Source organism: Schistocerca americana, chromosome 3 (assembly GCF_021461395.2).
Source record: "Schistocerca americana isolate TAMUIC-IGC-003095 chromosome 3, iqSchAmer2.1, whole genome shotgun sequence".
NCBI lineage: Eukaryota > Metazoa > Arthropoda > Insecta > Orthoptera > Acrididae > Schistocerca > Schistocerca americana.
This window is the reverse complement of record NC_060121.1, coordinates 522,251,479-522,265,285: the sequence shown is the minus strand read 5'-3', so window position 1 is coordinate 522,265,285 and position 13,807 is coordinate 522,251,479. Positions and strand designations below refer to the sequence as shown.

The following is a 13,807-nucleotide window of genomic DNA, read 5'->3' as shown; positions in this document are numbered from 1 at the left end:
AGTTTTACCATTGCCATCTTATTTTGTACCTACAAACTGTAAGGACAAGAAACCAGAGATTGTAGCACTTATGGAAATATACAACCACTTCTCCCATGTTTTGTTTGGGAAAAAATGGTACAAAAGTAACTACTCTATGCCTCAGACTGTGCTTTTGTAATATATAAAACAATTTTAATGCAAAAAAGGCTCAAAATGTTACAATAAAGACAAGAAGTACCACCCAAGAATGAAATTCTAGAACTGTAGATAAGAATTAAACAACAATTTTTTTTAAAAAAAAAAAAAGAAAGAAAGATATAGATGAGGGGGCTGACAAGACATACCATATATCAGGAGATACAAAATAGTGGTTCCGAAAGAACACACAATCTAACATGGATAAACAAATGCAAGAAACAGGAGGTCATAATGAAATTTCCACCTAAATTTCTAGTGTAGGGGGTGAACCAACTTTGCTATGAAGAGTCAATCTCCGACTGGATGGTTCAGAAGTTGTTCGTGTCTATGAGAATAGCACTAATGATTAAAGAATTAAAATACACACTTGTATGCAAATTGTTATGTTAGGCCAGGATTACACTACCATATTTCTCTGCCAGAATTGGCATGTCAAATATTTATGTCAAAGAAATTTGATGGTGTATTAGGGAACTTTGTCAAATATTACCTTCCATCAAAGAAATATGATCAAATCTAGGACCTTGCCATAGATCTGATCATAAAAGTCACTTGTTTTCTGTTCACTGCAATGTGAAATGTAATCACTCAGAATACAAGCATCACTGCAGCAATCAGATGCCAGTAGTTCGTTTGTAAACATGGCTGCAAAGTTTAGTTGGTGTGTGCCACTGACTACAAAATTAATAGAAATATGAAGCTGATGTGGCACTTCACAATGTGAGGCATCCTGAGTATAAAAATAGATTGGGAAGACTAGCGAGCTTCACAAAAAATTGTGGTCATTAGCCGTGAAATATGGCCAGGCTGCTCAGCAGATGATATAAAAAAGAAAATTAATGGCATCCACTCAAGCTACTCTCAAGAGAAAGCAAAAGTCCATATCAGCACACTTATTTAATTTGTGTGTGTATGTGTGCAAGTATTGTTTACATGACATACAAATGTTTTACGTAATTTTGTTCACTTAAGATACTTGAAGCATACAATAATGTTTACATAACATACAAGAAATTTACATTTTTTTAATTATTATTGTACATGCTTAAAAGCAAAAGTATATCCAGTACACAGGCCATTTACAGTCCACAGCTGTGCCAGTTCCCTCTACTGAAATTCCAGGACCAGGCCACAGTGGTCTGTATGTAATGTAGAGGATACAGAAAGTGGCAGTGAACAAGGAACACACACTTTTGAAGAAATTTTTGAGGTAGGTGTATTTTTTTTTACATTTTACTTTACGAAATGTGATTGTCTTGGCAGGGCACTTTCCCAGCATGAAATGCTCTCCCGTGTACTTGATGTCCAGAGGCTGCTTGGAAAACTACTGGTCCCATTTGCTGTAGGTACTCAGTGTTTTGTCACTCAAGATAACTGCAGTTGCCTGCTATGGTAGACACCGTTTCCTGATGAATGTATATGTGTTTTCTCCTCTTGGCTAGCAAGTTATGCAATTTGCAAGCAGCTAGTGTTATTGTAGGAACTTTTTCTGGACATAGATTAATGGTAGTAAGAAAAATCCTGAAACGGCTGGCAAGAATGCCAAAGGTGGCTTCCAATAGTCTCCTTATTTGACAACCAGTATTTGAAAAACTTTTCTTCCATAGTGATTTCCTTCATGGGGTATAGCTTCATAATGTTGTAGTGCAGAGGAAAGAAAAGCATCATGTGCCAGTGGAGTTGTAATATTTGTGTTACCTAGCTTTCTGCCTTCAGGAATGTTCAGAATAGATCAGTCAATGAGACTCTCCCATAGTTCACTTTTTGAAAACACTCCAGCATCACAAACACGTCCATTAGTTCCTACATCAACATACAAGAATTTGTATGTAGCATCTACCATGGCAAACAAAATTATGCTCTTAAAGGATTTATAATTGAAAAAGTAAGAGCCACTATCTTGTGGACTTTTGATGTGAATATGTTTTCCATCTATTGCTCTTATAGAGTTATAATAGTTCCACTTTTCCTCGAAATCATTTGCAATTTGTTCCCACTCTTCTCTGCTTGTGGGTACCTATAAACAAAATTAATATATGTCTAAGATAATATGTAACAAATGGTTTTCATTTTTATATTTATAGCATGAAGTAGAGGCTCAATATCCTTCAGAAGATAAGATGGAAGTTGCCTACAGTGAGCCACAGCCACAACCACAGCTCCAGCAACATGAACAGCTTCTCACAAAGAAAAGAAAAGTATCACCAGACGTTCTTCTGGAGGGTGCCAAAACATTGAGGGCAGTGGTCAATATGAGCAGAAACCAGTCCCACCTTGCCTGAGAAGATAGAGTGTCTTTGCCACCCACATCACAGATGAACTGTGGGAGATGGATAATATGGGGAGTGAGGTTTTTGCTAGGGGGCACTATGTATGCAATAATAATTTGCTGATGGGCAGGTGGGATATGCTGCAGGCGACAATTCCACAATCACAGCCACAGCCATCCACCTCTGGATACATTCAAGCAACTTTTCAGAAAGCCAGAATAGAGGAGAAAGACACACTTTAATATAAAAAAAATTCTGAGCTCTCCATCCTACTATGTCTACTTTTGAACTCCAGGTGCATCAAGTTAAAAAGTGTGTCATCAGTTTCGTACATTTCTATTAATTTTGTAGTTTTTGGGACACAAACTGTATTTATTACATTGTTTAAAAATAAAAATAGTTCTCAATGCACATAAATTGTATTGAACATTTATTTACCTTCACATATTGGTCCTTGAGTGCTTTATAAATTGCTTCACACATTTCAGGGATTATTTTAGTTAATGTGCATTGTGGTATTTGAGTGCTGTATTGTAAGCTCTGTCCTGTAGCAAGAAAATGGAGAATTACTGTGAGCCTGTCGCCTGCAGATACAGCAGTTCTTAAGTGAGTATTCTGCATTGTGATATGGGGAGTCACTTCACTGAGCAAATACTGAAATGTATTCTCACCCACTCTTACGTAATTTATGTATGACTTGACAGCCTCCACTTGCAGCTCACATAACAAATTCTGCTGAATGCCTTTATCATCTTGTAAAAGCGACAGCTTCACCCAAGTACATTTCCTTTTTGTCCTCTGCTTCTCTTCCAAATATGACCTAGTGCAATTGTTGTACAAGCAACTGCTGTGCATAATAACAAGCAGTTTTTGTCAGCCATCTTGAATTTTGACAAAACATACAATGACCGAGAAATATCATTTTATAGTGCTACGTCAAAAATGTTTGTCAAAGAAATTTTATGGGTGTTCAGTCATACTTCTTTGTGAAAGAAATATGATTGTACAATACTGGCCGAACAGGGTGTTACATACATAAATCTAGGAAGGTACCATGCACCTCACAGTAAATAATTCTGTTCCTTTAACTACCAAAACTCAAACTATACAGCCTCAATACTTATTGCAATCCATTACACACTTTTACCAGTGTGGCTGTAATCACAATAATTTCTTACATTTTAATAGATTCTTCCCCTTTGTATTTTTTTCAGTATATGTATGCTTATTATTTTTTTCTGCGCATATTGGTGATTTATTTACCATGTAAGTTATCGGTTTTTATAAGGGAAGTACACAATAAAACATTAAATGCCAAACCAACCTTGTTATTAATGAAAGTGGATACAAGATAAAACTCTTCCAAATAAAATCATCGTACAAGTGAGGAATCTGAGTAAGCACAGAAATATAATACAGTTACATAAAATCATGACTTTTACTCATTCTATAATATGTGACACAATGTTCAAAATATACAGTGAAAAATCAGAATTTGTGATAAAGCAATGGAAAACTCAGGACAGAAATATGACAATGTACTATGAGTGGGATAGACTGCTCCTCACAATATAGAGGAGCTGCTGAGTCACAGACAGGCACAAGAAAAAGACTGTTATACATGTGAGCTTTTGGCCAATAGGCTTTCTTCTAATGAACAAAACACACACACATTCACAAAAGCACAACTTGTACATTGAAAACCACTGTCTCTGGCCAGGCATCAGACCACATAGGTTGTGTGCATTTGTGTGTGTTTTCTACATTAGAAGAATGGCTTTTGGCCGAAAGCTCACATGCATAGTAGTCTTTTTCTTGCACCTGTCTGTGACTCGCCATCTCCTCTATACGGTAAGTAGTAACCAGTCCTCTTTGTAATATTGTTTTTTAGAATTTGTGATAAGTTCTGCAGCAGTCGTATGTCAATCAAATAATAATAAAATGGTAAGGGAAAAAAAACACACAAAACATAGCAAACACATCAAATTATGTGCTTTCAAAGTTGCCTGTAGTAGCAATGACTCCAGCAAACTTTATAGGTATCTTAAAATCTGTAAATAAAGATATCATTCAGTCATCACTGGTTGAGAAATACCATTTTTCACCAAGCATGCAGAAAATTTGACAGGACCTTTGGTATAAAAGTGTTCTTTTCAGTGCAATAACAGAAGTGCTCTCATTTTTCAAATAAGCAGTTAAACACAGCAGGAATGTAGTGGAGCATATCAGATGTGATTGCTCCTCTGCCCTTCTCAGCAAAGGCACGTGAATTACAGTCACGTATTAGCTTACAAGCAGCATATGCTGCTACAAGACCAGCTTTTTCTGGTGGTGCAGTCTGTGATGCCCAGTATAAGAAAGTAGCTAAGCTCCCTGACAGCAAGTCTCCCTGGCCACCACAGCGCCTTGGTGAACCACCAGCTTTCACAGCCCAAACACATCCTTCACTAGAAGTTATGGTATCTTCTTGTCCCTTCTGAAGAATTGCTGAAAATTGCCCTAGTTCTTGAGATAGACATTTTGCCTGAACCGTTTTGTCTTCTTCTGACCCAGATGTCTCACAGAATGTTTTCACCAGTCGAGGGAACTCTACTACATTAGGAGTAACCACAAGTATTCCAGGATAATTTCGCAGAATATCTGGGTACTTTCCAGCGAGGAAGAGGCCATCTGCATCCACAACAAGGGGCTTTTTCTCTGAACGCCATGCTTCGACAATTCTTGCTGTTGAATCCAAAATTTTTGGATTACGACCTAATCCAGGACCAACAACCAACACATGAAGGCGTTCCAACCACGGAAACACCTGATCTGGTGCATCTGGAGCATCAAGCACTGGATGGACAATCAAATCTGGGCTGTAATTATAAAATAACAGAACCTCAATTTCAGCATCATGTTTTACAGAAAACAACTTTTCCTTTAAGACAGTTGTACATTTACACATCCCTAATCAGATAAAACATATGTCTTGATGTTGTCAAAAATGATGTATGCTTCAGGAATATATGACATAAGTGCATGAACTAGATGTATGCAAACAAAATGAAACTGACAAAACAAAATACAGTGCAGCAGCATTGTATTTAACCAAGTTACAGCAATTCAAACAGTCACCTAAAGAGGTTTTGATGTGAACATCACCTAATGAAACTTCGTGGTAGATTAAAACTGTGTGTCAGACCACGAATTGAACTCTGGACATTTAAGTTTTATGGAAAAGTTCTCTACCTACTGAGTTGCCCTGGCACAACTCACGACCCATCTCACAGCTTTACTTCCGCCAGTAGGTAGGAGATGATGTAATGGCAGATATAAATCTGTGAGGATGTGTTGCGGGTCATGCTTGGGTAGCTCAGCTGGTAGAGCACTTGCTCGCGAAAGGCAAAGGTTCTGAGTTCGAGTATTAGTCTGGCACATAGTTTTCATCTGCCAGGAAGTTTCACATCGGTCCACTCTCTCGTCAGTCCACACTTGTTGTAGAGTGGAAATTCATTCTGGAATCATATAATCAATTTGTAAAATTATTCTAAGAAGTAAGATGTAGTTGTAGATTTCAGTTATTGCCAAAAATTTATACTTTATTCTTACAATAAATGTCTAGAAGTATTTGTGAGTGTCATTATATCATTATAAAATTAAGAATAAAGGACAAATAAAATTTATTTTCCATCATTGAGATGAAGTTTTTCTTCTACTGTACACTTTATTTATGTTTAACTTTCACTTGTCAGTCCTACGTAATCTCTTTTTTTACATCGACCAACACGCTGCTTAACTAAGAAATAGCAACTTTCACTGTTGTCCGGATTTCAAGTTAAAACTGCATGCTCTCTAGTAACTTTTAATACAACTGAGGAAGCAGGAGCTTTTCTCCAAGTAGCAACTTTTGTTCTAATTTACTAGGTTCCACTCTGCTGACAAGCACAAATGGCAGCCTACTAAGAAAGTTCATTTTTTTTTTCGTTTATGGGAGTTGCTTTTCTTTCATTAATTTTTACTTTGATTCATTCCACACATATGAAGGTGCTCCTTGATGATGGAATCCATGAAACACAGTGAATGAACGAATGAACCAGTTAATTAACGAAGAAGAGAAAGAAACAAACAAAGAAAGAAAGGAAACATAGCTACGTAAGTCAGCTTTCAGTTTGGAGGAATGGAAAGATATAGCACTGCCAGTAAGACCACAACTAGTGAAATACTGTGATGTTTAAACCAAGCTTTAGATTCAAAACATACATACTTATCACAGTTCTTTAATCGCGAAAAAAAGTGTTTGTAATGTTCGAATTAAGGCTTAATTTACTGCTAATGCTATCCCTTACGGTTCCAAAAGGGGTTTCTAATATTAATCAATGCTTAGTCAGCTCTTGTTCTTATGCAACAATCATAACTTGCAGACCAAAGTGATGATTGAAGGGATTGCCGTGTTAAGAAGAAATCTACGGATACCAGTGACTATGCTGGATCCCATTTCAAACTGGAAATCTATACATCTGGAGGTGTTTTTTATTTTGACTTTTTTGTTTTTTTAATGTACAGTACTTCTTAAACATAACCATCACACCACTTCCCATAATCTACCATCATACACCAAGTTCTCACCACAAATGTACTTTCTATATGTTGTCTGATCTAAAGGACCAATAAAAACATAATACAACAAAATCTCATCTCAGACACAAAGGAAGAATTTGGGGCTCAAGTGTGGCACTGTTGTACTCCTCCCCCCGCTCCCCCAAAAAGAAAGTTGCTATGTTGACAGACTCACCTGTAGTGTGGCCCAAGGTCAATGTTAAGTTGGATGGTGATAGTTTGATAGCAAGATGGTGAAGACAATCAGTGTGAATATAAAATACAGGTTATGTTAACATCTGATCTGTATCAAAGCCCTTTCTCTATTAACCCAAGGGATGAGATGGGTATGAAATGGGGTGATAGGTAAAAGTGTTTGAACATGATGTGTTGGCATTTATTTCCTGTATTTCCTTGATCCAGAATGCTATAAGAGTGCAAAACATAATGTATCTCTTTTTCAAGTTGCTCAAAGGATCGACAAGGTTGTGAGAATGGGCTCTGCAGTCAGCAAATAATTTTGTCAGAGTGTCCATACATGGGAAAAAATGCTAGTTACGAAAACAAATTCGATATTACTTTCTCTATTCTATACTTCACAGATGCCATAAGTAGCAAACTCTTCATTTGGGATTTTTACATTTTTAAAGAAATTCCGTAAGCAGTATGTTGTGACCTTATGCCTAGCACATAGAGATCAGTCACAATCTATGATGTGGCTGGATTGGTTGGCAGAGCATCCTTCCTTGTTGTCACCAACCAAGATAGGCATTAGGCCTACTGACGCACCGAGCAGATACTTTTTGGTCCTATGTGCCACCTTATTTGATGATAAGGCTTTACCAACACACTCTAACCACAGAATTGACTTTCTATTAATATACAATGTCAATGTTTCTGAGAATATAATAATTGCTAATCTGAACATTTCTCACATTACTGAAGATGGCAGTATTAGAGGTACAAAAGGACCATACCTCAGAAAGGCAAGCAGATTCATCTCAAAGATGCTATTCCAAGAAGAAGAAGAAAACACCCTGGCAAATTTTAATCACAACTTTCACAGACTCTCCCAACAATATCAGTCTAGAAGGAGCTGTAACATCAACACAAGAAAAATTATAAATATAACACATGAAAGAGTATAGAAATGAAAAGAGTAAAAACTTAAAAGGAAGCTGTTTGATTTGGATGAAATTGAAATGATAACTAATCTTCTGCAGTAAGTATTTCTTAAGATGAAGACTGCTTGGTATATTCTTCATGGAATTCTGTGACTGTGAAAGTGGAGGAGGAGGAGGAAATTAATTTCCTCTTGACAGCGAAGTCATTAGAGATGGAGCACAAGCTCAGAAAGGGGAAGGAGCAGGACGAAAATTGGCCATGACATTTCAATGGAACCATCCTTGCATTTGCCTGAAACAATTTCAGAAAATCACGAAAAACCTAAATCAGAATGGCTGGATGTGAGTTTGAACCTTCACCCTCCGAAATCCGAGTCCAATATGCTAACCACTGTGCCACCTTGCTCGGTGTGAAAATCGTAAGGGTGCTATTAGTAGCTAATTTACGATGGCTGCAGTATCACTAATATTCTAGAAGTTACAGTTACACACCAACAGTCAGGGAAACCCAGGTCGACAGCAGGTGCTTTTGAGAGACTGGAGTCAGTCAATAAAAAGTGGTCAAGGATGTAGTCAGGTTGCTGCTCAGACACATGCACAAAAATTGAATTCTGAAGCACACTTAGTTTGTGATAAGAAGTAGTATTATGAAGTGTGATAGTGACTGGGAAGCAATTCTGTGAAGCTAAGTGTGTGGAATTGTGAGCCTGGAGAAGCCTGAAGTTAGCAGATTGGTACATGCATGGCAGCCATTTGTAACTTGTGGTAAACTGATTTTTAATAGGCAACCACATGTGAAAGTTGGACATTGGACGAACTCTCAAACAATTCTGGGTGAAGTAACTAAATAACATCAACATTCTTACTGAGAACTTGGTGAAAAGTAACTGAGTGTGTGGCTAAGCAGGATAAGTGACATTGGACTGAGATGGACTGATAAATGGCAATAAACTTACTACATGCAAAATAATAAACTGCATTTAATTTGACAAACTTTTATAATTTCAGAACAACTGTTAAATTTAATTCAAAATATGAAAAGGATGCAGCATGCAGGTTGGTTTGGGCAGTGCTTACGTATCTGCTACAGCAAATTACTTCCACTAATTTGATTGGTGCAAACTTGAGTAGATTTATTTTTCAAAACAAAAACAGTCATGGGATGTTTACAAATTCTATGACCCACAATTTACAGACAGTATGTTGCTGTGTTTTGCAAGGCATGAAAGGTGGGATTTATATCTTGTTATAGAGACATTTGAGTGAAAGAACGAAATTTGTGCCACATGACAAAGAAAGTGTTATATTAAAGACTAATGGATTGAAATTAGCTAAACCAGTTCCATTAAGACCGGCTTAACACACAAATATGATGTTTCTCCATTGTGATCACAGCACAATTTCCATCTTCTATACATTCCTGTCTACTGCTAAGATATACACTGAGTAATTATCCATCCATTATTTGAAAAAAGCATCTTTTTGGTATTATATGTAAGCTCACAGAAATACTAATCAATGACAAGATTGCTGAGTATTTTGTTCTATATATTGCTTTGTGTGTTGCCAAGTGTCTACATGCCAGCCAAGTCAGAAGAGTCACGAAGTGTTATGAATCAAGTAGTGCTGGCTAGAGCTTATACGCTTATGCCTGGAACAACAATAGAAAACATTTTCATGTATCAGTAATGCAACTGATTATGTTTTTTGTGCATGTTGCAATTTATTTGCATTCTCTGGATTGTGTCACACTATTGAGTGTTTACATAATGGAAATTCTGGGATGGTATGGCATCGATATGAAAAGCATAAATTGTTTCTCACAACATAGAGGTGATGACTGTTAGACAGGCTAACTGATAAAAGGACTGCTAGGCATTATTTAGCTTGTGTGTGCAGGTTAATGCAGTGAGACATTAAGTTTATTGCACAGCTGAAAAATCTATGAACAGAAACTGAGATATAATTTACTCCTTTTCATACTCATTAACGTTTCAGTTGCTGGCCCGTTACCAATACAATTAACATACTAACATGTGGACTGCAAGTGAATACGTTTCAGTGGATTTTCCTATACTTTTCTATGCAAATTTAAGCTGTGGGACTTCAGGTACCACTAATTCCACCAGGGACAAGGAAATGACCCCACGCTGTTGTCTGTTCTTTTATTAAATAATATTTGTCACACCTATTGAACGAGAGGCACTGTAACTAACCAATGATACCCGAAACTGCTATGTTTACGTTCGCTTATTACCTGTAGGATTTTATAACAGGTGCTGCTTCTTTACAGCAGAAGACATGGCTTAGATCGCAACCCACTCTGAAAGCCGAGATTGCTGCGAAGTATGGTGCTCCCGTGTATTCAAGAGAGCCACCAACAACACCTATCCTCCCAGATGATCCCTTGTGTCCGTCGTCCCGTAGTGATGGAACAATTGCCTTCGCGGCTTTCATCGCTTCTACTGCTTCCGTATTTACCATATTTTTAATTTGCCGGTATTGACAATTTAAGCAGGAATTAATGCTTATGGATCGTTTCAGGACCCAGCAGAGCTTCTTCATGCAATCCAATAGTACAAAAACACAGTTCAAAGAAATGTTGTTTTCGAACTCCAAAAATGATTCAACACTGATTAAGCTATCAATACATATCAAAGCTATCAATACATATCAAAGTTATGTTCAGCAAGTCATTCTTGTAAACAGTACACTACATAAGGAACGTAAACAAACTTCCTTCTTAAGATCGTTGTAATATCGGTGTTCTATCGATAATATCGACATGTTGCGAGTTTATTCAACCGAATGAAACAAGTGCAAATGTGTCGTGTAAAGAGCGGGCATTCATAATAGAAAAGATGAGCTAAATAAGGAAAACAAGTTGTTATAACATTGTGGTTAATTTTTACATAATTAATTTACCAGTATTTTAAATGTGAGAAAGCCAAAGAATTATCAAATATTTTTATGCTTTTCATGGCTGTAATTTTGTAAAGGTATTAAGAATATTAAATGACTGAAATTGCCTTGACAGTTTCATGGTGGTAGGTGAAGAGTATTTTCTTTTACTGTAATATGTTATCTCATTTGAAAGTTAGACATATGATTATAAGACGTACTGCATACAAGAAAGGCATATAATGACAAAATTTGACTTCGTATTTCACAGTCAAAGGATTGTCCAGTACTGCTACTGTGTGTGTTTCGAACTGCTAAAACTCAGCATAACTAATCCACTTATAATTAAACCAATTAACAATCTTAAAGTACGCTGAGCACTGCAGAGTGTATAGAATGTTGGGTCACAATTGCTTCACTTTGTATTTAATCATTGTTTGTTCATAAAATGTCACTAACTTGTTGCTTCTAAAGTACTCTTAGAGTTTCCCAACAGCAGAATAACTACACCTACTTGGTAGTTGTATCTTTGTCCTAATGTACACGTATTGTAGTAGTACAAAAACATAAGCTAGAAGAATTACAAAAAAGCTTCAGATATGACACTACACAAATTCTATATAGTTCAGTTTGTGGTTCTTACTTTAGACTTGGGTAATGTGCAGAATTATTTTTCTAATTTATGAGACTTATGGAGACTAATAAAAATGATATACATCTGAAAGCAATTGAAAGAAACCAAACAAGTAAAAAACGAATGCCGAGCTCTTACATTGTCTGGTATTTCCTGGACATATTTATTATATATTTATTGTAGGCTGATGCTGAGGACAACAGAATAGCAAATAACAGAATACTGTACTGTAGGGTTCTTGCAACTAATGAAGTCGTTTTCGCTGGGGCCAAGTATTAGAAAATAATTTTCCAAATGTAAACACCTAGTGCGAGAGTCATAGCTGGGCACACAAATGTGAAACAGCAGTGACTTGGTTAAATTATGTAAGAAACAACTTTGAATATATTGGCAAAATACTTTTAAACAATATTCCCCATGGCATAATGGAATTGAATAAAAGAATTAAAATTGTTGTAGAGTATAGTTAAAAGGAAAACTTTCTATAATACAGAAAGCTTCATAGGCAATTTAATAGTTTGTTCTTGTATAACAAATGTGACTTCACGACAAATCAATTTGTGTATAATTGCATACAATTTAACTGTAAATTGTAGTCCTTATGAAATTAAAGTGTCTTGTCCTTCTTACATTATGCAGTTAATTTTTTCAAATAAATTGACATGTAAACAAAATTAGCAACATTCATAAGTATATCATAAGACTTTAACAAAAGCTACATGTAGCCCATAGCAACTTTTTAAATGTTCTACAACAATTTCGCAAATTTTAATTTGAATTACACTGTAGCTTTCAACAAACACACACTCCTGTTACACTGGTGCCACAGTGAAAGTTTTTTCATAGTTAATTAAACTACTGACAGTGAGGCTGTTGCAAATAAAATACACTATTGAAAATACAGTTGTCCAACTTTATTTGTTGGTTTTCCATTTTGTAGGAATTTTATTAAAATCTTATATGTTGTTTTTTAGTCAAGTATTAATATGCTCAAATTACAGCTCACTACACATTTCACTTACCAATAGTAAATTCATCACAATTTCTACCTATAGATCATTGCTGATCTATTGCTGTTTTATCATAAAGTCTTGTATTTAATTGACTTACTTCATACTTCTCTTTCCCTGAAGTTTTCCTGTGTTTTACTACATTTCAGGTAAACTTCTCTATTACATGAGAATTTCTTCTGCATTTTTCATGATTATTTCTTCTGCTTCCTCATAAGAACTGAAGTACAGGTCTAGCTACTATTCCAACTATGAGTTTATTAATACCTGAGTTCTTATATTTCAGTTAAAGCTGGTGGTATAATAAAATGGTGGTGACCTGTGACTCTGCTACAATAGATGAAAGGGCACAGTAACAATACAATAATGTTAGGATGGTAACAACATGTGATGTAGTGAAGGAGGTGAGTATTAAAATCAGAGATTAGGAGAAATGGATTAGTGTGAGAGTAAAGACATGTTGATAAGTGGATTGTGTAGTGAGACAAATTTCTTCAATGAGCACTATATAACAGTTGCTGATAATATGGATGTGTCAGATTCAGTAAATGATTATCTTACAGATGCATATAAGATAAATGTGTTAAGAAATCAAATGGGATGTAATTACTCTGTAACACACTATTGGAGACCATGGGTCCCTTGTACGAAAATAATCAGAAAATATTTTGTCAAATTCAGGTCATCCTGTATACAGGGTGTCCACAATTCAAGTTCCACTCTGCAGAAAGAGACACAGTACTCAGAACGACATCAAATTTGAATAGCATATTATTGATGCAGGGCGAAAGTCATGGAACAAATAATAATAATAATAAAAATAATAATAATAAGAAGAAGAATTAACGAAGATTTCATCAATAGATGGCACTGTAAGAGTCAGAAATTGTGGGACGCATACTGACAGATGTGTAGCACTTGGCTGTTCCTCAGTATACATCTGACGTACCCAACATAGCTGTCTCCATGAGGGATCAGACACTGCTGTTAAAGCTCTTTTACAGGAATGATGACTGTGACCCAGCAGCCCTGCAGAATCTCCAAACACTCAGGTGATATGGATGGCCGCGATGTAGAGCAGCGACAACAGACAATTCTAGAATTTCCGAA

At 36.2% G+C, this 13,807-nt stretch overlaps 1 protein-coding gene across 3 annotated transcripts; it reads right to left on the bottom strand.

The window, feature by feature from the left end:
• Positions 1 to 1,045: 1,045 nt before the first annotated feature.
• Positions 1,046 to 10,810, bottom strand: LOC124606805 (ATP-dependent (S)-NAD(P)H-hydrate dehydratase). Of its 3 annotated transcripts, XM_047138874.1 has the most exons (4): positions 10,410 to 10,810; positions 3,122 to 3,270; positions 2,889 to 2,995; positions 1,047 to 2,197 (listed from the first exon to the last, which is right to left on the bottom strand). In XM_047138874.1, the coding sequence occupies exons 1-4, from the start codon at positions 10,715 to 10,717 to the stop codon at positions 1,913 to 1,915; spliced, it is 849 nt and encodes a 282-aa protein (XP_046994830.1). In that variant the 5' UTR covers positions 10,718 to 10,810; the 3' UTR covers positions 1,047 to 1,912. The 3 variants fall into 3 exon arrangements, with proteins under 3 accessions (XP_046994829.1, XP_046994830.1, XP_046994828.1); XM_047138873.1 differs by having other exon boundaries at positions 1,046 to 2,197; positions 2,889 to 3,270; XM_047138872.1 differs by lacking the exons at positions 1,047 to 2,197; positions 2,889 to 2,995; positions 3,122 to 3,270 and adding an exon at positions 3,770 to 5,308.
• Between the last annotated feature and the right edge of the window lie 2,997 nt (positions 10,811 to 13,807).

What these genes read in the sequence shown, in the direction of transcription:
- LOC124606805 (XM_047138872.1), bottom strand. Translation starts at nt 10,717, where the DNA reads ATGAAGAAGCTCTGCTGGGTCCTGAAACGATCCATAAGCATTAATTCC. An exon ending in CCTGTTATAAAATCCTACAG is followed by an intron (nt 5,309 to 10,409) that starts GTAATAAGCGAA and finishes TTATAATTACAG; the next exon opens with CCCAGATTTGATTGTCCATC.